Source organism: Oryzias latipes, chromosome 18 (assembly GCF_002234675.1).
Source record: "Oryzias latipes chromosome 18, ASM223467v1".
Classification (NCBI taxonomy): domain Eukaryota; kingdom Metazoa; phylum Chordata; class Actinopteri; order Beloniformes; family Adrianichthyidae; genus Oryzias; species Oryzias latipes.
The window spans coordinates 12,091,689-12,118,619 of NC_019876.2; the positions used below are offsets into that span (position 1 = coordinate 12,091,689).

The 26,931-nt window shown below is 43.1% G+C and overlaps 1 protein-coding gene across 2 annotated transcripts; it reads left to right on the forward strand.

The window, feature by feature from the left end:
- The first annotated feature begins 149 nt into the window (after positions 1-149).
- Positions 150-26,306, forward strand: LOC101170305 (transmembrane protein 151A). 2 transcript variants are annotated; one of them, XM_011487393.3, is made up of 6 exons: positions 150-1,352; positions 16,952-17,290; positions 18,677-18,811; positions 18,892-19,031; positions 19,117-19,156; positions 20,431-26,306. In XM_011487393.3, exons 1-6 carry the CDS (start codon positions 1,284-1,286, stop codon positions 21,631-21,633), a joined length of 1,926 nt encoding a protein of 641 aa, XP_011485695.3. In that variant the 5' UTR covers positions 150-1,283; the 3' UTR covers positions 21,634-26,306. The 2 variants fall into 2 exon arrangements, with proteins under 2 accessions (XP_011485695.3, XP_023821659.1); XM_023965891.1 differs by lacking the exon at positions 150-1,352 and adding an exon at positions 15,687-15,819.
- The last annotated feature ends 625 nt before the right edge of the window (positions 26,307-26,931 follow it).

Genomic DNA, 26,931 nt, shown 5'->3' on the forward strand with positions numbered 1-26,931 from the left:
TTAGAATATTCCTACTCATTCAACAAGGACAACCAACTGACATTATGTTATGTTACATTATTACATTATGTTCTTGCAGTGTTCAGCTTTTTTAGAAATGTTGTGCAGATGAGCTTCATGAGGTTTTTTAAGGTTAAAAATGTCTGTCCAGTAACACAAAATATTTATGAACTAGTTATTTTTTAGGGATTTTCAAGAAATGTTGCATTGTAGAAGCTAAGGATGTAACTGAGGAACTTCCCTCTTTGTGTGGATGAACTTCATTAATAAGTGTGTTGAAGCCCCACGTGTCTAATGAGACTGTCTTGCACTTTCTGTACTCAATTTTGAACTTTCCTTTAGGTTTAGTTTTTGTTATGTTATTAGATTTTATTTGCTAAAAATAAACACCTTCAGTTCAGAAAAAATCGTGCTCAAGCTAAATTTCAAAACGTGATATGAAAACAAATCACAAATGACTACATTGTTTCACATCTCAACCGCATGCGCTCTGAGTGGAGGTCATTATGTAACAGCCATATTTATACACGCACGGCAGTGCAGGGTAATGTCTGATGCGATGATTTCATCGTATTTTAGAAGCATTTTTAGACATTTGAGTATAATTATATATAGATGTATGTATTGGCTGCAGGTCAGCATCACGCCAGAGGCTAATCACAGGTGAACAGATGGGGGCGGGGTTATTGGTGTATGACGTCAGTGGGGACCCAGCGGAAGCTGCGGTAAATCTGTACAAAAGTTAAGATTAGTGACTGAAGTCTGGCCCGGTGGTATTGGTGTCGTGTCCAAGTTTTTAGCTTTTACTTTTTTATTTTTAGAAAATCAAAATACATTTTCAATCTTAGAGAATTTGCTTCCACGCAGCCGAAAAATTGATTGTGTCGTTATCGGTCACGCGCTCTCACGTGCACACAGCCTCGCGCGCTTCCCGCTCCAGGACCCAGGCGCTGAAAACGCTCCACGCGGACCAGCTTTTGAGGGTGGGCGCCCGCTGCCTCCAGCTTCTCTGTCCCCGGAGACGCGCGGGGATGGATCGGCGGCAGGGGAACCAGTGAGCGGGTCAGCGGGACGACGGAGGGGGGGTGGAAAGCCGCCAAGTCCGGAGCGGATGATGCTCGTTTGCCGCAGGCCCCGCGGTCGAGAAATTGGACATCGACTTTCGGCATATGGGGTGACCCGGCTGCGTGCTCCGCCGGGGAGGTCCCTGCCTTCGGACGGTACCGGGGAGGGAGCCGCCTGTGCACGAATGTAAGGTGAAGGAAGGAGCGGCAAGTGGGAAAATGCAGACGGAGGAGGAGACGGCCACCGCACGAGAGCCCATTTTGGAGGAAGGGTCGGGACGAGAGCAGGTACGAAAGGACATGCTTGTTTTTTCTTTTCTGCCCTCGCGCGTGTGTTTACGCTAAAATGGGAGCCCCCTCTCCTCCCTCCCCAACCGGTCTGCCTCCACCTTCACGGTCCACTTAGTGTTTGTGTCACAGCTGGAGGTTCCCGAACATAATAATTCACCGCGTGAAGCATCGACACGCGCCCACCCCTCTCTACGAATCTCCTCTAACTGTCCAGACGAGCAAGGGCACGCGCCAGGACCTTGGTTTTAGTATGAATGAAAATGAGCATGTCGTGTAGATAGATTCAAAGAGAGGGGGCTGGCAGCCTCCTTAAAATGTAAATAAACCCCAGGCCCCCGTGTGGTGTTCTTTGATTTTTACCCTTGTGTATCAAGTCTTTTTAGTGTATGATGTCACGTGGTAGCTGTCACCTCTGAAAAACCCTACAAGATTACATCACTGCATCCAGCCCCCCCACATTGACACAAACAGCATGTGATGGAGCAGACACCTCCCCAGGTTCATGCTTCAGGCGGCGTTCTCACTGTTTGGAGGGTGTGCAAGCACTGCAGCTTTGTTAACACTCCTGAATGTCTCATTCCATGCACGTTGTTGTCATTTTGAACGCCCTGACCGGACGCCAGGAGCTTCCACCAGCTGGGAGACGTCTCTGCTGGTTTAGGGAGTCAGTATGTCTATGACCTCAGCCAAAGAAGATTGCAGGTTTCACAATCGATACTAGCCCGGAGTGAGACGGATGCGTACTCGGGCCTTTCAGACCCACTAGTTTGTAGTTCCCGGCTGAATGGTCTTCTGTCGGTTATTTGGTTGGTTATGACACAGGCTGAGAGTGGAGGAGAAAGTCACTTTTAACTGTACCTGTTTTACATAAGCTCTCATTTTTATTCACTTTATGTTTTTAATGTTGACATTTTTTATTGTAAATGTGATTTATTGTTTCCCCCTAGCCAGAAAAAGAGATTCTTAAACTCAATGGGACAATTCCTGTGTAAATAAAGGTTAAATAAAAAATAGGCACGTTAACATTGGGAGTGGGGTCATCTGGACCCCACATGATAGCACAAGGGTTATTATAGTCCTCTGGTTGGTCCCTGCATGGTTTGGGATCTATCTTAGGTGTGGATCAACTCGTTAAAGACCCACTCTGAGGAAAATAGTGTTTTTGACATGTTCTTGAGGCATTTTTCTGATGATGGAGGACATATAAAAAGAAATTTAGGCGTACAATTGCATTTCTGAGTATTTCTTTATTCACGTCATTGTGAATCAGGAGCAGATGAAAAGAATGCAGTTTAAAAAAGCTTGTAGCAGTGACGTAGGTGCTACAGCCCGCTCCCTGCTCCGCTCCATTCTGTTGCATTGACTTAAAGACAAATAGATCCATGATGTTTTGCTCGTCTGAGCTGGAATATGCCTCAGCAAAACCTTTGTCCTGGAAAACAACACAGGTTTCTTAATGTAGCCAAAAAATACATAATCATGATTTGAAGACCACTGGGAACGCTTTCAGAATGGATCAAAAGATGATCGTAGTGGGACTTTAGTTGACACTTTGGACTGAATTTGGTATAAAAGATTGATTCTTGATAACTAACTTGTTCAAAAATGTATAAAAACAAATCTCAGATCCTATTAATGGTTTCCTTTTAAAGGAGAGCGGGTAGACCTTCAGGATTCTTTGAACAATTGCATTATGTAGGATTTGGAAGTGAGCATCTTTATATGCAATGCTATGTTGACACCAGGCATGTGATGCACACTCTTGAATGTGCATTTAGCCCTTGTTTTTCACAATGAACATGCAGGGAGGGTCTCTTCTTCTTCTTTTAGGAGTGTTTATTACTTCAAGTCCACCGCCTACAGTTGGAAGACGCTTTGTGCAAAATGTCATGAATTTTTCTCTAGGCTTCTTCTTTCACAGCTCCATTCATATGTATGGAAGACCTGGTGTCATAGAATTCCAGCCGTGTACAAACTGCAATTAGTCATTTCTCCCCCATGATACATTTTCAAACAGTTGGCACTGCCGTGAATTAAAAGAAACGCCATCCATACGTCACTACAACATCAGAGTCCGTGATCGGTTGAAGTTTGACCCGGTTTAACTTATAACACGCGTTCAATGGTTGCATGTTCTGTACGTAGAGCCCAAAACGGTCTCAGAAACGTTCATAGTAGCACATGATCACAAGAGTTTTGAACGTGGAAGCCCAGAATGCACCTTACATATACCTTTTATTAGAAGTGGTCTCTTGAATGTAGCAAAAAAATTATGTGTTGGAGGACTTAACACCCACTCTGTCTTGACTTCTTACTGGCAAACCTCTTGTTATCTTCAGAATACCCCTCGCTATCACACTTCTGCACCAATTGCCCCACAAATTAAAACCATCAATACAATTCTTTGATGTGAAATATCCAAAATTCTTACAAAGAAGTGAAACAAACTAGGCCTGCAGAATAAATCTCAAATGTATCGCGATACCAAGCTATGCAATACGCATATCACATAAGTCGGCGAATATTGCGATAACATTTGAATTTGCTGAAACAATCTTATGGCAGCTGGAAGTATTTAGCCAGTCAAATAAATCCCTTTATGCATTTGACCAAACCGATGGAGCCCTTTGATGTTAGCTGCTCGCCTCCTATGTAGACGAGGCTCATTTGGAGTATTTTAAAGTTATGTTGACTCTTATTTAAATTAAACTGGTGCAGTAACATGGAAATGATGTATTTAGTTGTTTTACTATTTGTTCATGTATCACAGGATATATTGTCATCCTAATATTGATCACCAATATCCCGCATTGCTATTTTTCCTCATATCGTGCAGCCCTAAACAAACCAATAAAAAAGCTGGTGTTTTGTTGCCGTAGTCAGGGGGGCTTTAGCTGGTTTAAGGTCGTCAGTTTGTCCAGTGACTTTTTGAAACCCAACACTCATCTAACCAAGTGAAGGAGACAGTAGAAGTGATAATTTACAGACTTTCTGCTGATAGTTGTTGCTAAGCCTGTTAAATGATGTGCTTCACTTTATTCCACCACTTTGCTCTGCTTGTATGGTGTCTGCACTGTAGACCATAATGCAATGATTTCAGCCTGCAGCTGTTCTCTGGCTCTATTACTTTCTCTCATCTGCCCCTCCTTATCTCCTTCCTGTTTTAGATTTTCCTCGTGGAGATTTACAGCCTCCCTTCTCCTCTCCACTCAAACTCCCTCAAGCATCTGAACGCTCGTATCTCCCTCAACTCTACACGCTCCTGTTCTCACAGGAGGTCGAGCCCACTCAGGCAGGGCCGCATATTCATAAGTAGAGCAGCATGACTGTTGTAAAAACTCCAATTTTAAGCCACTCATTTATCAGTCAAACACAAGATTATTTGACATTTTTTATGGTATTAACTTCTGTGAGTTGAATCAAGCTTTTTCTGTGAGATTCAGCAACAAAAAAGTTCAAATTTCCTATAAATACTCTGCATCAACGTAAATCTGGGGACTGAAGGGTTTTGTGGGACTTCTTCTGTGATGGTAGCTGACGTCGTTGTCACTGGCGACATCTAAATGACACACGTTCTATGACATACTGTAATTCTTTGATCAGCGCGAATGAGTTGATTCGGATGCAGAGAAAAGCTGCATGTTCACAATTAGCAAATGGACAAAGGTGGTTTTCTGGCAAGATATTTAAAAAAAGTTTTTTGTAAAGAAGGATAAAAAGTACAAAACGGAGTATTTCCCAACTGAAAAATAACTAAATGAAACATGTGGGGCTAAACTGAACAGGCCTGACCAGACTCACCCCCAGCATTAAGACACTAGGGAAGCTTTATAGACGGGGGCAAAACCCTACTGGACACATGATGGAGGGGGAAACAAACTAATCAAACATTCCAACTAATTAATCTATGACTGCAAAACAGGACAACAGCAAACTAACAACATTTAAATAATGAAAAAGTATTCTTAAAAAAATGAACTAAATAGTTTCCAAAAATAAAAGTTCATGAGGAGAGTTGGCAACCCCTGCAGTTCCCCAGTGGAATGTTCCATTCTCCTCTGCTCATTACCACGGATGGGCTCACCTGAGATGGAAACTCGGCAACAAACAAAAGTGAATGTGTACACCCATTGTTAATTTATTTTAAGAAAACAAGGTAAAAGTGAACGTTTTAATTCAAAGAAAAATTAAAGGAATGCTAACACTTATGTGGTGGTTTGAGGTTCAACCACCACATTAGCTGACTAATGGGAGGAGTTCCATATCAGCGTAAAGCTGCTTTTCTTCACTTCAGAATCTGCTGGAATAGCGTTGATTGCGTAAACGGTTAGAGAGTTGAACTGTGTTCACAATAAACGTGAGTCGCACAGCAGAGGCGTCTACTTTTAATGTTAGGGGTGATCTGAGGTCCTGTGCCGTGAATCAAGCGTCAGACGCAGTGGTCAGGCGACAGCGTGTTTCGCTGTGAATATTAAGCCGCACAAGTTCAAATGTCTGAACTTTGGCGAAGAATTAGTGTCGCGTCAACCAATTAGGAACTCAACTTTGGCCCATGATGAGTTAAGTCAGTGGGTGGAGTCCAAAACCAACATGGAGGAGAATCTGAACATTAAATTTTTCTTAGTTGTTTTCAGTGAATATTTTTAAAAAAATCCTTTAATTTTATTCTTATTTTTTATGTACTTGGACATGCGGGACAGCAAATCGTCAAACTGGGTCACAGAGAGACAGAAGTACCGCTGGAAGCGGCCGTCATTCAGATGCAGCTCCTGCAGTAGATGGTGAAGCTCACTATAGTAGGAGAGTCTCTGAATGATCTCAGGAACCAAAAAGTGCTTACTAAAGGCCCGTACACACCGGGACGAATATTCGCCAGGCGTTATTCGCCAGCGTTTTTGCCACGTTTTTTGTGTTCACACCCAGGCGATTTTCGCTGACGATGAGCTGAGCGAACATGCAATTTCATTCCCTGACATTAGATGGCGCTTAATGTAAACAGAAATACTCCTGTACACAAGGTGGCACTTCGCAACTTTACGCTTCTTAAAGTCGCTTTTCTCTCAGAAGAAGAGAGCAAGTATTTACGCGCTTGTCAGAATCATACAAAGAAAACATGAATATTTGGTGCTTGGTTCGGGGATATTTTAGAATGTCCGTCATTATTTCTTTGCGGCAGTGTAGACGCTACTTGGCGTATATCTTCTTCGCTGGTATGTGTGCTCAGAAAGGCAGTTTTGTGTTTGAGCGCCCCAAAGTTGTGTTTTACTGTAACTTCAGAAGCTCCAGACACGTGTACAAAAGCGCCATTCTCATTGGTCGAATAGATTTCGACGCCGCGCGTCAAACCAAAAAAACGAACCCGAGGCGTTTTTTAAAAAGTGATGCTTTGACGCGTGGCGTTTTTTCGCGACGGTGTGCACACTCACATTGGTGCCCTTTGTTTAGTCACGAGGCGTTAAACGTCGGCAAAATTCGTCCCGTGGTGAACAGGCCTTAATGCTTTGGTAGAGTTCTCCAAAATACAGTACAGAACAAACGTTTGGACACACCTTCTCATTCAAATGAATGGGAAGGTGTGTCAAAACGTTTGGTCTGTACTGTAAGTCAATCTGATTTCTCAACGTCAGTCATGTCGCAAAATCAACTTTTTGAGCTTTTAAGTGTATTTTAATGTACATTCCTCACAAAAAGAAACATCAACATAATATTTTGATCCGTTCACACATTTCTGAGTTGGGGTGGGTATTGGCAAGAGTCTGATGATACAATACATATCCCTATGCGCTTCCTGCGATGCGGTAGATATCGGAACACATTTTCTTTTTTTCTTAAGACTTAGAAAAAAACTCTACCTGAATATTAATACGCCTTTCATTGTAATACAATGGTAAAATTTATTTCACTTAATTATCACAACGTTAGACTCTGCAGTTGTATCTCATATACTAGTTGCATTTACCCAAGCTAATTCATAGTCCTTTAATTTTGGTAACTTAAAATATATTTGTTCTTAAAGGGAACAGGCAACATTGCTTGATTTCAGTATAAGAAAAGAAAAACTTAGAATGAATGTGCCTTAATCAATAAGGTTCTAAAAGCATTATTGAGGAAATAAAGTGCTGTTTATTTTCAACATTGCTTTATGTAGCGTCTTCAGTACTTTGAAACAGTTCAGGAGCCTGAATGTTGCTAAAAAAATAAAGAAAATAAACACCAATTGTGATGATGAGGCAGCATGACAGGGTGAAGGAGTGCTTTTTAATGCTTTATTTACATGACAGTCTGCACTGCAGCTGCAGCTCCACTTTCTCATACGCCGTAGTAAACACGTATTTCAGAGCTCATCGCCACGACGTTGACGTTTTTTTCACAGCGTTGAACACATCACTCTGATCCATCGGGCCACAAAACTATAATCTATTGCTGTGAGTTTTGCAGAACTTTGGCCGGCTTTGCTGACAGCATTTTGGCTGGTGATCCATTCATGACCCACTGAGCAGCGGCACTGCTTCACTCGTTCTTATCTGAGCAGAATTTTATACACATTTGATTGTAACTTTAGTAGGTTACCCTGCCCTAAAATAAATCCAGATTTAGGAGAACATGACCCATCCATCGATCTCTTTTCACAAGGAAATCCTGTTTTTCAATAAAATTTAATAAAACAAAGAAAATCCTCCTAATAGCACTTTTTATGAAGCTCCAAAGAATCAAGAAAATTCCCCTTCGAGGAGTTTCAGTTCTGAAGTGGATTCTATCAATATAATTGTGACAAATTACAAGTTAATAATTGATAGTTTTTGATAGTTTTAAGGTCAACCTGCCAAAAATAGTTAAGCAAATGCCGTATTGGCTTCGATGGGGTTTGTAGCAATGGTCCTGAGCTCCAGAGTTTGGCGTTTTTGTGAAATATTTCAGAGGCTAAACGTCTTCTAGCAGATTCCAACCTGCTCTTGGAGCCCACTTCCTCCCTGAACTCATTCCACAATAATAAAAGATATGTGAATGGAGAGCGACGCGCTGCTGCAGGTGCTTGTGCCGTGTTGCGCTCACGCAGCACTACCAGCCCTGAGCCCCCCCCCCCAATGACTCAATCAGGTCCCTTTTGATAGGAAAAAATCTTAACGCTTCTCAGCAGGCATCAGCAGCACTTTTTTCCCTCCTTTCCTCGCCTCATTCCCACCCACGTGGAGGGACAGCTAATTATAGCCGCTCCAGTCACACCTAACCAGCTGAATCAGAGCTGAGACGGGGTGAGGAAGCTGTCTGAGCGCTGCACAAAAATACAGTTTCCCACTCGTCTTTTTTTATGTTATTTTTGTGCCGTTGGTGGAGAAGTGATTTGAAGTGCTCTCTGCTTTAACAAATTTAGAATAAAACAAGGATAAAAGCCTGTCTGGTAGAGATGAGGCAGCAAAAACAATGTTCACTTTTACAGTCAGTTACTATGAAAGATGTCTTTTTTTTTGCTAGTTAGGTCACTGTGGCGGCTGGAGAATAATCAAGTCCTGGGTGTGTTTTATACGTGCGTGTAGTGATTGTTGCGTCTCTTTAATGAAACTAGACCGCTGCACTTCTCTTCAAGAGCTTGAAAGGAGATCCATCCGAACTTCTGCTTGGAAATAGCAAAACCTCTGAGAGACAGGGCCATATAGATTCTTTTATGCAATGATGCCGCTGAGACTGAGGTTTGTTTCTGATCTCTGCAAACTGCACACCGGAGGTTCTCCAGCAGAAACCGAGTCGTCCCAAAAGCTGTGGAATTCACAGCTGGAAGTATTTTCATACAAACCTCATAATACCCTTCCAATTAAGCATGTGCCGCAGTATGCACGTTTAATACCTTCTAGGGAGAAAATAAAAGTAGGCTTTGCATAAAGTATGGATTGTACATTACAGAAATAATGCCTTTTACAAGCTAGAAATGTGGAGAAAAATACTTGAAAGATGATTTGTTTTGAGCTAACTTAAAGCTAGTTTCTTTAAATTCCGTGGTCGTTGTCTTTTTGTTTTTTGTGTGTGAAAGATTTGACATCACTAATCCTGTGCTTATTTTTTTTTTTTTTAAAGTACCATTACGTGGTGCTGCACTGTGGTGTAATGGTTTCTACTCTCCCCTGACTGGACGGAAGGTTTTTGGTTCGAATCCTAGCTGAGCCTTTTCTGTGTGGAGTTTGCATGTTCTCCTCATGCACGCCTGTGTTTTCTTCAGTGACTCCATTTTCCTCCCACAGTCCAAAAACATGCTTCATATGTTGGTGCTTATAATATTTATAAAACATAAACATTATAAAACATGCTTATGATCTCAAATATTTAAAAACTTGGTAAGTGTGGCTCGGTACACGGAAAATATAACTAGAAAAATAGGGGAGATTGAACCTAACCACAAAAGTAAACAGATGGTTGTTTGATTATGTCATGTAGTTGGAGTAATTCACGCTAGCAGAGACGGAATTACTTGTTCAATGTTTTTCTTTAAATCTCTTTAAGGGGTTTATATAGACTGCCATCAGCGTTTTCTCGACAAATGACTACCATCTATCCTTTCGTCCAGCTCTCTCAGGTTGGGCCGGGTAGTAACATGGGGGTAACTGTACCTCTGGGATAGCTTAACGTTGAATGTTGGGTTCTCCAACAGCCCGCTAAGCGTTTAAATCACTGCTAGAGGCGTATATTTACTGTAGCTGGTCATACAAAGGGACGATTTATTTTTGACTGGCCTCCTCTTTGTTTCTTCGGTTTTTTTTTCACCTATACTTTTATTTTTATTTCTTATTCTCTTAATCTCTTCTTAATTTATAGTCTTTATTGTGTTGTTTCCAGAGTGTACACACTTGTTTTTATCTAATTTCTGTTTGGTTGATCATTGAAGAATTTCCAGCTTCTTAAGCAGACAGTTTGAGATAAATGGGATGAACAAGTCTGCAATATACTCTGTTAATGAGGCTGATCTTAAATATTCCAGTCATCCCGTTGGCTACAGGCTGTTCTTTAACAATCAGAACAAATTCTGTCCAATAACGTTGTTTTCTTTATACTGTAAAAAAAAAGATTTTCCCTTTTTGTAACTCATGGCAGTGATTGACGTCTGTTTTGGGGCTTTACAATCAAATGCTTTTTTGTGATTTAAATGACTACATTTATTATAAAATTACTTTTCTTCAATGCACATTCTTGTATAACATTAAAAAACAAAAGAAGGTTAAAGTGACGTCATCCCGTATCTTCTGTAATATTTTTTGTTGTTGCTTTGAGGATTAGGACTTTCTAGTGGGATTTGTAGTTTTATGGAGAGTTTTGCTTCGAAATCTCTGCACTTTTCTGAAGAAATGAGCTGAAAGCTGCAAATATGTTGGTTTAATCTCAGACCCGCACATCCATGCGGTGCTTGGTATCCTGAACGTCGATCTTTATACTTTAAGCGGCCATCAGGGGTGAAGCGTGGACTCGGGAGGCCTGCTGCTGTGCGTTTGTGAGTTATCTCTGTTACTCAGTGACAGCATCCTTTTGTCTTCCTCAAGGAGAAACATTCACTTTTGGCACAGGACCTGCACACTGGAATAATTTGACCCCCGTCTAATTTTCCTTGCACCAACAACTGCGCTGCAGAAAGCTGATGGAAATGCTGGCCCAAGCCCTTTTCAGGTGTGCCTGTTATTGCTAGACTAGCTTCCCTTTTTTCTCTTTTGGCATAATATGTTTGCAAAAAGGAAAACTCTTGGGACTTGTTTTGTCAGGAACAGAGGGGGTGCAGAAAAAGAAGGTTAACGTCCCACTCTGATCACCTTTTGAGCAATCTTAAAAGGGTTTCCCGGGGTCTTTTAATTATGATTATGCCTTTTTCAGCCAAAGTTAAAAAAAACCTGTGTCGTTTTATAGGGGGGCATAGTTTCTGCCCTCTGAGTTGTGGGTGGGACTGTTCGCAGATAGTAAGCCCACCCTCCCTTCCCGTCATCCATCTGTCTATGCGCTCTCCAGGGGCCTCATTTATAAAGGTTGCGTACGCACAAAAGAAGGCGTACGCCACTCTCTACGCAATAGTTGAGATTTATAAAAAGCAAACTTGACGGGAAAATGTGCGGTCCTTCACGCAAGCTCTGACCCAGGCATACGCACAAAACAGGTGAAATGAGAAACGGCGACACCGTCGGCAGATGAAAGAAACACGTGAAAGTGAAAATGACAATACTGCCTCTCAGAAATAACATGAAGACTTCACAAAGCAAGTCTTACAATTAACAGCCTACACGAACACCCGTTTGATCGATCAGCAGTGAAACAAACAAAAAAAAATCAAACGAAAATTACAACAGAAATTCAAATGAACACTTATTTGGAAAAAGAAAAGTGAAATATGTTCTGCAATATTGGCATGTTGTGCAATTCATCCTCATAAATAATATAGTTAACAGAACGAAATAATGTACACAACTGATATTCCCGTCATTGTGTCCGTCTGGCGGAGCAGATATAGGTGCAATTAGACAGACAGATGGATAGATAGAGAGATGAGAGAGAGATGCATTAATTGTCCACTGGGGAAAGTTGTTTTCATAGTAAAACATTTCTTCATAAGGTACGGAATTATGGTATTCATGCATATGCCTTTAGTTTGTTTTATTTTTGATAAAACAACGTATGTCTCGACCATTCAGAAAGCAACAAGAAATTACATTTGCGCTGAACAATTTCCCATTTCCACGTCGATTATTCCCGACATCTGCAGCTTGTCAGATGTAATTAAATGGAGGGAAATAGAATGCCCCATCACAATGCGTAATGACGCACAATCGCTGATCTTGCGCTCTCAGAAGATGTGGCAAATGGAAGAATTCGGTGTCCGGTGTCCCCCCCCCCCCCCCCCCGTGGCAGACACGGGTGTGTGTGGGGGGGGGGGGGGGGGCAGCGCTAGACGTTTTTTTGCCTTGACTTTGATGTCCGACCTTTTCTTTTTTATTTCGGCCACGGTCCGAGGTTGTGAGGCTACAGCATTTAAGGCGTCTGCCACCGTCTGCCACTCACGTGCCTTTTAGGCATTAGTAATGCCCACACTGTGCCCTCCAAACAACATTATTCTCCTCTTTTCCACCTCGCCAACGATAACTTTTACTTCACATTGAGAGAAGTTACGTTTTTTTGATTTTCTCTCCGTGTTTGCCATGGTTTCGCAATCAATGAATATTCATTTGTGGGCGTTTCACGGACTATTTATGGGCAACTATAGGCGTGTCATGAGACCGCTAAAGCTGCGCAGCATTTAGAATTGGTTGTGATTTATTAAGAGAAAGATGCGTAGGATGTGCGTGCGCACGGTTTTATAACTCCGAATATTTCTGTGCGTACGCACATCCTATGTTTCATCCGTACGCCACTTCTGACGCAAATCCTACGCAAAGTTTTATAAATGAGGCCCCAGATCTCTCTCTTTAAATCTCTTACAGCCCCTAACAACCCCAACCTAACATTATCTGTGATGCATAAACGGCGAGAACCATTGGGGCTATCCAGCCGTAAAATTTTGAGCCAGATGCCAGCCTAAACAAGGAAAACAAAGACGTACATGGATCTTTTTTCTGCAAGTGGATGCATCAGAATGGAGTGCTCTTTGCTCTTTATATCAATTAATAGGATCTTTTTTTTTGTCTGCTACTGATTCAGTGAGGAAAAAAAAGCAGAAATGCAATTTTAAGCATACTTTTTTTTATATATGTCTGCAATCATCAGAGAAATACCACAAGAAGATGTTAAAAACACCAAAAACATGATAGTCATCAGACTGGGTCTTTAAAGGGTTTTTGCACAAAGACTTCCTGGGGCATCGCACAATCTTTTGCTTCCTGTCTTTTTGCAATCAGGAGAAGTTCCTAGCGAGTTCAGAGTGGGTCCTCCTCACCTCCTGGCTCTGTGCTGTGCACCACACTTTTAGCCCGATCAATCCACTTAGACAGGATGTAACCGAGTAAACATGAGAACGGAGGAGCTGCAGGGGGGATGCAGGATGCATAAGATGAAGGAGCATTTAGCCGATCCATCTGATCGTTCCCGGGGTTCCTCTTTAAGAACCTAACCTATTTTGGGATCTATAAATTCTGCAGCTGGATGGTTTTTAGGTCCTGCTGGAGGCTTCCTTCCTCTGCCTTTCACTGCTCACTCTGTGGAGTTTTATCAAAATGTTGCGTTGCAGACACTCAAACACGCCTGCAGAAGTCATGTGGAGGCTTTTGGCTGGGTGAGGAGAAGAAGATGAAAGAGGTAGAGGAGGGGTGAATGATGAAGAGGGAGCTAGGGGGGTTGAGCAGACAGGATTTGCAGACTTGGCTCCAAGGAGGGGAAGGACAGTGGAGTCATCCTGTCTGTTTACTGTTGTTCCTCTCGAGGATCTTCTCACAGAGACCTGATGGCCGTGAAGCGAACCATCAGCTGCAGCTACGACAGAAGAAATGCATTTTGACACAAACGGTCCCCCCGTCCCTCTTCGTATCGTGCCGTTCTGCCGCTGATGCTGGGCTAAAGAACAGTCTAGAAGCACAGTTCTGGTCTAAATTATTCACACTCACTCTGCCGGCTGCATTACAATGCTGGGAATGTGCGTGAGGGAGGGATGGCAGCAGTAGGAGAAGCGTATCTGCCCGCATCCCGTGAGTGCGTTTGAGTGCGCCGTAATGTGATGTCTTCACAGTGAGAGTGAGGCTGTGTGCACTCACACAGCAGCACTTATCTCATGATTTGGGGGGCTGGGAGGCTTTGATCAGGACGTCAGACGGGCTCGCTCAGAAATGCGACGCCGTTTACCCAACAGGCAGCTTGTTAAACCCGACTGAGGGGAATCTGAAGAGCAGCTTTGACACGAGCCGTGGCCGAAATCTAACCTTCGACTTACTGACCAAACATTTTTTTTATTGGTTTAACATATTTCTTATCGGCCAAATCATTTCATACAGGTATTTTATTTTATAAAATATTATTATGTTGAATGTAAACAGAGAGGAACTCAAAACATCATTAAAACACATGATAATTTTGTTTATTCTTTAAAAAAAATTCATCTTAGTAACTCCTTTTATCCATTTCTAATCAGAATATTTTCTTTCTCTTCTTGTTGTTGTCACACGTCCATGAAGTGTTTTATTTTCTATCACAAATGAGTCGTTTCTGTTTCCTTTAGTACAGCAGCACAACGCTGTGATAAAAAAAGCCCCCCCCCCTGAAAAGAGCTCTGTCAGAGAATCATCTGTTGCCTGAGGCAGCTAAAAAATAAAAAAAACTTTGTATAAGAAAACGAAATTGCATAAACAGTATTAACATGTTTATAGTGACATCTACCTGTAAACTCAAATAAAAACATGCTGACAAAATAAGGACAGATTTACTAGAGGCAAGGGAGGGGGGTGTATTGCCAGAAAAAGCCCTCTTTTTTTTCTCCTAATTCCTCCTCCAGATGATTCATTTTTTATGAAATTAAAACAAAAACAGCCTAAAAACATGATGTTTTGGATTCTTGCCTTGACATCAAAGATGCAGCGCCATAACGGGGGGGGGGGGGGGGGGCTTTTTTCAACACAGCACCGGATCTGTTATGTTATGAAAACATTGCTAATAAAGTTGCATACACAGTGAATTAAGCTCTGTTGTTATATCTAAAGAAATTACAGTTTTTTTATGAATGTCCCAAAACCGTTTTTTTTTTGGCTTTAGTAGACTAAGGCCGCCTTTACACTTCCGGTCTTGATGCTCATATCCGATTTTCTGACTATATCCGATTTTTCTGACGACCCGCTTACATCATCTTCTAAAAGTGACCCGTATCTGATGTTTGCATTTACACTATACAATGCTGAAACTATCAAACGTAGACGTTCTGAGGACTACGTGGCAGTATTTCTGCATTCCGCGGACCTCCTTCAGACTTTTGTGATTGCGGTTGTCATGGAGGCAAGGCGGCGACGGAAGGAGGGGATGCATGGGGGAGTAAAAGGAGGGCTGCTCGGCTCTCTCTGAGTTTTGAATGAGGAAGTGTTTGCAGACGTGCTGTAACTAACAGTTTGATCCAAGTGTTGAACCTTTCCTGCGCGATGACTTCTCTTTTCTGACCGTGGTCAGAAACACACGGGAGATTTCCTCGGGGTTCACTTTTCCGTTCTGAACCCTCAGCCTCCAGAGTGGGCTAAGAGAAACTCCAAAACTTTTGGGGGAGACACCTTATTTTTAATTTACGGTTCTCCGACACTCCCCCGCTCCGCGCTCACACCCCCTCTCTCTACTTACACACACACGCAAGCACGCGCGCGCTCACACACACACGGTCCCCATCATACACGCCCCCCAAAGAAATAACCGCTTCTAGCCTTTTCCATAGCAACGGTGTCCCGCTTCATTAGTTACCGTTTGCGTCCCAACCGGGACGGGACGGGACCGGACATAAAGCGGTTTCCGACTACGGTCTGAAGCCTGAGGCAGAAAGGTAACACGCTGACAGCAAAATCAGCACAAAAGCACCTTAATAAGTCATGTGATCTCAGTGGGTGGTGTCCTGAGTTGACGTCACTGAGGTACGACTCGCATTTACTGGGGAATATCCGATTTGTCTGCTTACATGGCACACGCAAATGCAGGTATCCGATTCTTTTCCGATTTATTTCCACATATGAGTGAGGCCTGTATCCGATCTGAGAAAAACGGAATCCATGCGCTTTTGTCCTGCTTACACATTCACCGATCATATCCGATCTTTGCCAAATGAGAGGACAAAATCGGAATTGGGTCACTTGATCCATGCAGTGTAAAGGCGGCCTTAGACTTTAGCCAAAAGAGGCATAATAAAGAAGAGAAAATCACATACAAGTCACTCTTTTGGGAGAAGTTTATTTAACAAAAAAACAGACAAGATCAGACATTTCATCTTGAAAGGCAAATTATAAAAGCATAAATGATGACGGTAATAGACTGAATATGTGCACACTGTACATTGATGCTTATTTGGCTTCATTAAGGTAACTGTAGCATAAGGAACATGCAAGCAAGTCAACTAAACTCTTTATATCACTTCAAAACACTAAATCTGTTGAATCCTCCATCTTCTGTGTCGCTTCTGAACCTTTTAGCTAAACCCGGCATAAGACAAAGCAGTGCCTTTTCTTCTGCGTTGCTGTCAGTACCAAATACTGAGACACATGCAGTGTCCTCTAGCAGTTTTTAATTTTTTTTTAAATTAAAATAAATCGCACCTGGGTAGACATCGCAGCCCCAACCAAACATACCCTTTAATTAATCATCAGCCAAACGCTATAGTTAACAGAGGGGACGTAGAGGATGGCGTTCTAGCGTCGTGTACGCTTATGTACCTTTTGGTGCAGAGAGCAGAGACGTATTAAATAAAAACAAATCACCATAAGGTGGACTGATGAGCATGACTTATTTGATGCAAACATTTACACGCCGTGTGGCGAGTAGCCCTCTAGCTCATCAGACGGAAAAAAATGCTAATAATTGGCAACTGGCGAGTCCTGATTTCCGACTTTGGACACGAGTTCATGTAGGTGCACTGATGCTACTTGTCTTAACGCCTGTCTCCTCCCTCTGTTTTGTCTTCACAGCAAAGGCCGGTCCAACAGTCTCTGGCCTCCTCCCTGTGCAGGGAGTCCCACTGGAAGTGCCTCCTGCTGACCCTCCTCATGTACGGCTGTTTTGCCACGCTGGCCTGGTGCGCCCTCTGTCGCGTGCCGGTCCTCGGCTCCTCCTCCATCCCCCTCGGCTCCGACAGCGACGCCACTTCGGCGGCGTATTACAACGACATCTTGCACCTGGAGAGCCCGTGCTCCAGCGGCTACGTCTACATCCCGCTGGCCTTCCTGGCGATGCTCTATGTGGTTTACCTGGTGGAGTGCTGGCACTGCTTCTCCAAGACGGCTCTGCTGGCTCACGCCGAGTTCCAGGTACCCGATCATCAGCTTTAGCAAGAACGTCCCACGGGAAAAAGAAATGAAGTTCAAAACCTCTTTGAAAGGCGTAGAGAAATGCTGCAGTCTCTCAAACAAAGCCTCTTTTCAGGCCGTTTGCTCTGAGCTCCATTACATTTCTTGATGAAACATCATTTTACAGTTTCCTGTGAGACTGTGGGAATCCTGCCCCAATCACAAGGTGTCTAGTAAACTCAAGCAAATTTGCCCTTTTTTTGTCCTAATAACAAAATCTATGTCCCTGTGAAATGAAACGATGAAACGGCAAAGTTTGCTTTGCACCAGATTACACAGAGTTATTTTTCTATCTGTCTTTCTTTCAAACCCAAATGAAAAAATCAACACTGTGGTTTTAGAGACATAAGACAATACAGTGTGTTTGAAAAGGAGTGGGTTGAAGAGGAATCTTGGATGATCCCACTCCTTTTTACAACACCCAATGATGCGCATAATTCAATTTACAGACATGTACAAAACGTTCACAGTACTATTTTTGCATGGCGATTGTGCAAAGTGACATTTTTGTTTATTTTAATCGTTTCTGGCCTCATAAAGATCTATTAGTGACTTCTTGTAGGTTTATTTTGAATATTTGTAAACCTTCATCCAATCCGTTCAATAAATCCACACCACAATTTGATAAACTCTTTTTTGTAGTACGAATGCACTGCTTTTTGAAATTCAGTTGTTTTCTTAGATTGTGACTCCCGTCTATGTCTTTGAACATTTGCTGTAAGTTTATTGGAAGTAAGTTGTATCTCTTTATTCATGATGAGACTCGTCTTCAGTTTATAACCCAACAACACAGCCTTATTTCCTCTCCTTTTAATAAATAGATGTTTGTCCTTTGTTCAAAGTAAAAAAGATCTACCGATAGAAGTAGTAAAAATTGTCTTGGTAAGTTTTCATTTTTTCAATTTGTGTATAAAATTAATATGTAAAAAAAAAAGATACCCCCCCCCCCCAATATCCTTTTTAAAGTGCTACAACAGTCAAACTAATCCTGTTTCTAGACCATAATCATCCTAAAGTAAGAGTAGAATGACACATTTTAAGATAAATTGGTCCTAAAAATTATATGTTAATGCACGAGTCAAATAAATCAAGCATCATCACAAATGGAACTTCTGCTTTAACATAATATTTAAACTTTTGCTGGATATATAACTCAAAAGAAGATGTTTTTTTAAATTAATCAAGATATTCAAGATTTATTGATTTAAGTCGTTACATCTTTCTGAAGTTACTTGTAAGTCAGTTTTGACTTGTATCAAGAGTAATAAGATATTGAAAATAGATAATACTGAGATTTTGTGTTTTTACAGTGAGCAGTAATGTGTTTTTTCTTCTTCTGTGGTGTAGGAAGTGTTTGAGCGCGTGCAGAGGCTTCAGCAGGCCACTCCCTGTATTTGGTGGAAGGCCATCAGCTATCATTACGTGAGGAGAACCAGGCAGGTGACTCGATACCGCAATGGAGACGCATACACGACCACACAGGTGGGAGAAACCTCCTTTCTGACGGTTTCCACTCTTCTGGTACTACTAATAAAGAAAAAATGTTCCTTCTGCCTCGCCAGGTCTACCACGAGCGAGTCAACACTCACGCCTCGAGTTCGGAGTTCGACTACGCTCGCTACGGCGTCAAAGATGTGTCAAAAGAGCTGCTGGACCTGCAGCTGCATCCTGCTGTTCGCCTTCGCTTCACTAAGTGTTTCAGGTACCCGAGAAACAACCCCCAGCTGAGTGGATCTTCAAAGTGAGCGTTGACTCGATGTCTAAATATTGTCTGTGTCTTTTTTTAGCTTCTCCAGTGCTAGAGCTGAAGCAGCCTACCTCACCCAGGTAGGTATTCAGCAAGGTGTCCCTTCAAAATAAAACTCTGAAATGAGGTTAGATTGACTGGAAAATGTGTCTCATCTTCAGCTGTTATTTGTGTCTTAAACCAGACAAAACATTCAAGTTTGCAGCATGTTTTCAAGAAGTTTCATGTTTTGTTTTAGATTTCATCTAAGAGCCTACGTGATTTTAAAAATTGAAAATATTTTTTCTTATTTTGAGATATATAAAAAAAACGCGTTTTGCTTATCGTTGTTGTTTTTAGGAAACAAGAAGTTAACTTATTTTCTCCAAACAAGGTGTTCTTACTAGGGATGGATACCAAAAGTCAAGTTGGTGCCGGATTTTCGTAGGGATGCAACGATTCACTTTCACCAATGATTTGATTCAAACTTTAATTTTTTTGGTCATATCTTCAATTTGATACGAGATTTGTTTATTACAAAATGACAAATCCTTTTACAATAAAGTAATAAGAACCTAACAATGAAAAGAAAACCTTTCAGTTGATTCAATCTAAGTCTGGTGTAATGAAAGAAAAAAATAAATAAAATGCGGGTTTTGGTTCTTTGGTTGTGTCAATCACTTGTATTCTATCCTTTTTTGGCTGTACAATTCTAGCCAATCATTTTACCTTTCCAGCGATTGGGTGTGGCCGTCACGGTGGGCGGGGCTTCAGTCAAAATCCTGATGGTGATTTGAGCCACAGTTCTGCTGTACTTCACATTATTAGATTTGTATTCAGCAACCCGATGAATAAAAGTGACATGCACAATGCTTCGAAAGAAGGCCGTCGTCGTGGCGATGAGCTGTGAAATGCATGTTTACCTCAGTGTGTATGAAAACGGAGATGGAGGGCAGACTGTCAGAATGAAATGATGCATCTTGGGTACATTCAACTGCTCTCATCAATCTGTCACTCTCCTTCATCAGACCTGAGTGTTTTGGGGGGTAAAACTGACGTTTTGATTTATTTATTTTTCTTTTTTTGAAGCTCTGTTTAAGCACCATTCAGACACCAGGACCGTTTCAAAGGCACTAGCCCTAGTTTCTCTTTATTAAATCTTTTTTTTTTTAATAATTTAGAGTTTTTGAAAGATTTTGCTTCTTTATTTTATTTTTTAGAAAACTTTTTTAGAGTACGCGGTTTTTTCTACTGTCAAAGAATTTTCTAAAACGACTTCATGTTTATCATCGTCTTCCGGGTATTTACCGCTAAACGTTCTCCACGCCGGATAGATCTGTGGCTCTGACTGCAGCTCCTGTTTGTTTCTCTGCAGCGGGCTCGCTTTTTCGGGGAGAACGAAGGACTGGACGACTACATGGAGGCCAGGGAAGGCATGCACCTGAAGAACGTGGACTTCCGAGAGCACATCCTGGCGTTCCCGGACCCGGCCCGCCCGCCATGGTTCTCCCGCCACAGGGTGTTCTGGCTGGCCTCGGTTTGCCTCCTGTCGTGGCCGCTGCGGGTGGTGTCAGAGTATCGCACGGCATACGTCCACTACCACGTGGAGAAGCTGTTTGGGGAGGATGAGGACTCTGGTGGAGGAGGGGTGCTGGGTGGGGGGGGGAGAGGCGATGGGGTTGAGGGTGGGACGGAGAACGGAGGCCCCCCTGGAGGAATCAGCATTGGCCTGAATGGGACGAGCTACAGAGCCATCTCCCGGGTCAATACCGTGGACATGACGGAGCTGGAGTGGCACATTCGCTGCAACCAGCAGATGGTCCCCAGTTACTCGGAGGCCCTCCTTATGGACATGGAGACAAGCGGGGGGACAAACCCCACAGCTTCCACCCCCATCTCTGGACCCCCTGGCATCACCCCCACCCAGACCACCAACCCGCCTTCTTTGGCTCTGCCTGTGATGTTCAACTCGGCGTACCTCCTGCAGACCTGCCCCAGATGCCGCAGGACCACATCCAGCGCTAGCCTCCCATCCCGGCTGAGGGCCCCAATGGGAACTACGGCCCTCCTGAACGCCACGGTGGCGGGGATCAGGGCTGGGGGGTCCGCAGGCGGGTCCGGAGGCGGGTCCATCGGGGGACGACTGGTGCTCAGTCGGAGCGGGTTCTCATTAGGGAGACTCGGAGGCGGGCGCCAGAACAGCCTGTTTCATTCCAGGAGCATGGGAGGAGGTTTGGCAGGAAGCAGGGAGGATGGAGGAGGAAGCGGTGGAGGTGGGAGTAGTGGAGGGGGAGGAAGCGGTGGCGGGGGATTCCTGGGGTTGGGCTCCAGACAGAACAACGAGGAAACCAGGGGAGTACTAGAAGGAGAAGTGGATGAGGAGGAAGAGGAGGAAGAAGTGAGGAGGAGAGTAGACGGGGGGAGACAGAGGGACGTAGAGGCGGAGCAGGAGAATGGAGTGGGAGGAGAGGGGAGGGAGGGGGAGAGAGATCGACCTCCATCCTACCAGGACGCCTTCTTCTTCCCTGTGCTCATCATTCACGGAGAGGAGAGCTGCCATGCAGGCGATGACATGTGATGAAAAAAAAAGACACTCCTCGGGTTAGGGGGGACTGACGAAGAGAGGACAGGGAGGAGGAGGAACGAATGGAGGGGGGAGGGGCATCGACGGAAACAGCAGGAAGGAAAGGAAGAGGGAGGGGCAGAAAAAGGGAAAAAGACGCCGAGAGAATCCGACTCATGCTGTCAGTTGGAGTCGACCTGATGAAGGGCAAACTTTGAAAAAAGGACGTTTTTTTTTTTTTTATCCTGGCAGCTTTCAGTGCATTTAGATGTAACTGGAAATGTGAGGGGGGGGGGGGGGGGGTCTAAAGACAGCAGCTTGGAGATGCTAGAACCTGAAGCTTTCCTTAAAGAGTTTCTCTATCTTTCCCAGGGTTGACAACAAAGATGGAATGATAAAAAAACCCATTTAGACAGCAGATGAACATTTAAAGTTTGAGTAGGTTTTTAAAGTTGTAAAGAAAACTTTTTTGTCAAAGTCCTCGAAATAGAAATGACAAAATGATCAATCAGACGGCCGCGTTAAAAAGGGCAAACATGGACTCGTCCTTTTTCTTGCACCATCGGCCAATCCATCCATTGATCAGAATGACAGAAAACTGCTTCCTCTGCTCTTTTTTCCTTCCACTCAATCTCATTCTAAGAAACACATTTGTTGATTCTCCTAACAACTAGTTAAACTAGTTCATTTTTCCTTTTAACAACAATTGGATCCATCTGATAAGTTGTGGTTGCCGATCAGATCAGTCAATATTGATTCATTTGGAGCGAGCGGATTCCCTGACCTAAAATAAATCCAGGACATCTTTAGCCAAAAATTCAACCAGAGGGACTGGGACAGAGGGACAGAGATAAATACCTGGGCAACGAACAGTGGAAGTTCTTGCAAGATACCAAAGTCTAAATTAAATATGTGTCCAAACGAGCAAGTAACGTCACAACATACTAGTAAATAAAAAAAGGTAGTTTTTTTGTCATTCTGCAAAATAAAATGTTGGTGGATTTGGTCATTTTGTGCAGATTTTTACCACAGGATGGACACACTAAAGTCCTTCTGTCTGATACAAACATAATGAGTATTGGCGTCAAGTGTTAACCCCTCGATGCTTGAATTTTATTTCCAGCTATGAAAAAAACAAACACTTTCATGTGATGCTCAATGATGGTCATTTTGGCATCAAGGGGTTAAGACGATTAAAATCTGTTCATCTGGTCTGCATGGGCTAGAACACCTACACTATTATCCAAAATGAATCCATTTGAGTTACAACTGCTTATTTCTTACCAAAACTTGCCCTCCTTGTCTAACTGAAAACATTTGTCCGGCTGTGCCGGGCTGCTGCCCCCCCTCCTTCCCCGTAGAAGCATCTGCAGCCAAAAAAACTGCTCGATTCAAGGTTGACCAAGAGTTGCCCTTGTAGGAATGCATGAAAATAATTAGTTTTTCTAGAGCAGCGACTGCTGCAGCGGTGTTCCATGTAGGCGGGGGTTCAGCGGCGTGTACGGCTTCTGTCTTCGCCTTAAAAAGCTTCCTTTTCTGGGAAATCTGACGAGAGAAGGCAGCTGGCACAGAAAAGAACCTGCGCTTTGGTTTGTACTTCACGAAGCACAGGTTAGCTGCCGACGGAGCGCTCGGATCTCCTCCGCCTCTGTTGGGGCGAAGCACACTGGAAATACAGACGGGTCTCTTCCTGGAAGGAGGGACCTGATTGATGGGCGTATATCCAACCTGAGGAGGAGGACGCTTTTTCTGCCAACTTCTGGGAAAGTGGAGCAGTGACTGCTGACCCGGTTCAACCTGACACGCACACCCTGACACACATTCACATGCTCTAAATCTGATCTTCTGTAGCTTATGGAGACATCAGACCCAAGTGGGCACATAGAAACCAGGGTGGGGGGGAATAAAACAGTCTGTGGGTAAACAAAGACCTGGAAAAACTGAAATGTAAGATGAGAAGACTTTTTTTTTTGTGTGCGTGTCAAAATTTCTGAGGTTTCTTGGTTTGTGGATAGTCGTATCTTCGTCTACATGACCAAACAAAACCAAAATCACTGAAAAGCTCTATTTGTTTAGAGTTTGTCCCACTTTAATGGTTTAATTTCAATCTGGATTTCCAATCCACCCAAAAATGTTGCTGCTTTGCAATCATCTGCACACTTCCACAGTGTTTGTTTTCTTTCTTTTTGCACATGAACTTCTCGCTCTGACTTGAGGGTGGACTTCCAAACAGTCTGAACTGTTTTTGTCGTCTCGTTCTGCACATTTTTATTTCCGCGTGTCCGTTTGTGAGCCAAGTGTACAACAGCCGATGTAACGGGGTATTTATATGCTGTTTTAATATTTCTGTCAAACGTGTGCCAGCCGCTTCAGGTGTGCCAAGAAAACCCATGCCCATGATGTCTTACACACGCGTGCAGACCTGCTCACTTGCATGTTTACTCGGAGCAGTATAGCGGCCATTATAGCGGCTCGTGTTAGGGGTCATCTGTCAGACGTGCACAAACACAGTGGCATGGTTCCAAAACGCTGCCTTTCTAACCCGTGTTGCCGACTTCTTTGCTTTGGATTTCAGTTGATGCTGCATCTTTAAACAACCAGGCGACTCAAAAGTGCTAACACGAATACACACCCTTCATTAACTTTGTGATTGTTTTACATTTGTTTTTGTCGCAAGTTTGAGGGTTCAAATCCCCCTAAAGAATGTTGGAAGACGTTGGGATGTTTGGTCGAACCTGCCACCCTGTATTTGTCCACTAGGTGGCAGCGAAGCCTTAACTTTTGAGCCGACACAGACATGTCTTATCTGTCAAGAGGACACAGCAGCTGGTTTGGCCTTTGTGGGTCGACACAGCAACATGTCACAGGTGTGTACCGGTACTCGTACACATCACAACAGTTCTTTTAAACACACTGCAGCACGACAAGATTGTGCGTTTTGTCTCATCCTTCTTCTCTAACTGTGAATGTGGCGCAGAGCACTGTTCCTCCTATTCCCGCATTCTGGCCGGACTTGGGTTAGTTGCTAAGCAGCTTTTCTGATGTCTTCATCACAAGCAGCGGGAGCAACAATGGTTGACATGTCAGCTCCGCCGGATAAGGAACGCTTCACACTTTGTGACTGAGCCTTCATCTTCTGGGCATAACCCGTCGTCAGGCTGCTTTATTTGACTTGGATGGAAAAAAAACGTCTGTTCATGCACAGAATTTTTAAAACTGCTCTTTCCGCCATCACTTGATTGTAACATGAGGCGCTTGAACGAAAAATGATCGATGTATTGCTGTCAGTAGCTTGTCAGACTGTTTCTCCCCTGGCCACAGAGTTAAATGACTTTTTAGCACGTTCAAAAATGACTCCTGAAATTGGTTTTGTTTTTAACAAACTGCCAGGCAAAAGAAAAAGGAATCTGTTGATCAAATTGAATTCTTTCCAAACTGAAAATCTATAGATTTCTCTTTCATTAAATGAAATAAAGCACATAAAATAAAGATGCTTGGTTACTTTGTTGCAACTTTGCTCTTTGCCTTTTAGATGTATTTAGTCTATTTCCCTACAAAGTGGGCCAATATTTGTGAAATGGATCCATAATACAATGCAAGTTCTCTTTACCAATCCCTGGCTTTTGCCTTTCCCTCTTGTTTGAAGTAGCTCCAGTTGTTGCTGTTACAAACCCAAACAGAGCCTGAGCTTTAGGAGAACCTCAAGATTTAGCATGGCACGTCCAAATTGAGTGAACATTCTGTAGAATAAAGGAAAACTTCCATGGAGTCTGGCTGCAAAGTAGGACGACGGTACTTGGATACCAAAGGTCATCTTATACAGATTCGAAATCAATGTTTCTGGTACAATAGATCTGCTATGATGGCCATTCTCCAACCTCATTGGGTTGCCGGGACATACAATCTGTCCTGTTGTGTGTTAGAGACACGCAGCCGAAAGGAGGAGCGATCTTTAAGACAGTTGGACCACAGATGCTACGTCTTGGATCAGCTTGTGCAGGTTGTGACCAACGTTGGTAGACTTGAGACAAAAGCTGGTGGAAACGTGGGATGACATCCCACAGCCGGGTCTGACCAGACTTATTCGTTTTAGGAGGAGGTGCCAGGCTGCTGTGGCTGTGGACAGTACTCCCACACACCACTGAGGCTTCTGTTTTCTACCAAATGAGACGAAGGGCAGAAAAGGCAGTTTGGTGTTAGCAGAGATGATTTAAATGTCATTTTTTACGGGTGAAACTCACAGCTGGAGCTATTCTGCAATATAAGAATCATTGCAAAGAACTGTTGCAACAACAATGTTGTCTACCAAGCCCAAACTTAGTCTTTTTTGCGATTAGTTAATTCTGGAAAGACAGGATTCAAAGCTCCCTTTAGATTAGCTCCCTTATAATATTTGCATTCCTGAAATTCCTCACGAGTATATATTGGCCGTACGATTGTTTTTTTGTTTTTGACTGAACACAACAGTGGCTCTGCTGCGCCTTGTTCCCAGTGTGTTGTATCAGTTGCCTTTCGTTTCTGCACTTATACAATGAGCCCGTGTGGTGGTTGCAGCCTTTGGTCCTCTTCTGCACACAGAGATGGTAAAATGACGACTGTACTTCAGAACCACTGCTGATTATCACATCACTGTCACATGACTGTAATGTGTCAATAAAAGTCCATTGGAGTATAAAGCATACCATAAATGTTTGTGGTGTTCGTTCTCTCGGTTGCAGACTTTTGTGTCATTGACTTAACCCTCTTAACACCAAAGATAAAATGCTCTTTGACATTCTGTAGCTCTTTGACTGTTTATGCGATCGATCGGCTCATTCTGACGGGAAAAATGGCTTTTCACATCTTAGCTACTTGCTGATTTACATTACTTAGGTGAGCACTTTACTACTGGGAAGTGTTGCATGTCTAACGGTTGAAATAGTCGCAGCAGTCAAAACGAGTGTCAATGCTGGAGCTAAAGCTCTGGTGTTAACATCAGAAGCTAGAAAACGTCATTTGGAGAAATGCTAAATATTTGGGTTTATTTGTGTTGGAGATAAAACGGTAAGTGTGCACAGACAAGCTTGTGTTGTTGGAGTGACGGGAAGTGAAGAGCCTCTCATGTGAGTTAATGACTGTGTGGCTGATAATGAGTTTGTCACAGTGTCGCTGCAGATTGTAGCTTTTGTCTGGGGCCTGTTTTCGAGAATGTAATTACACGCCTCGAGTGAGTGGTGATGGTGGAGGAGATGGACCTGCTGGCGAACACCGGCTGCTGCTGTGATCCCAGTAATGATGGCAATAATTAATTATTATGGATCATGCAAATAAAGT

What these genes read in the sequence shown, in the direction of transcription:
- LOC101170305 (XM_011487393.3), top strand. Translation starts at nt 1,284, where the DNA reads ATGCAGACGGAGGAGGAGACGGCCACCGCACGAGAGCCCATTTTGGAG. An exon ending in ACGCATACACGACCACACAG is followed by an intron (nt 18,812 to 18,891) that starts GTGGGAGAAACC and finishes CTGCCTCGCCAG; the next exon opens with GTCTACCACGAGCGAGTCAA. An exon ending in AAGCAGCCTACCTCACCCAG is followed by an intron (nt 19,157 to 20,430) that starts GTAGGTATTCAG and finishes GTTTCTCTGCAG; the next exon opens with CGGGCTCGCTTTTTCGGGGA.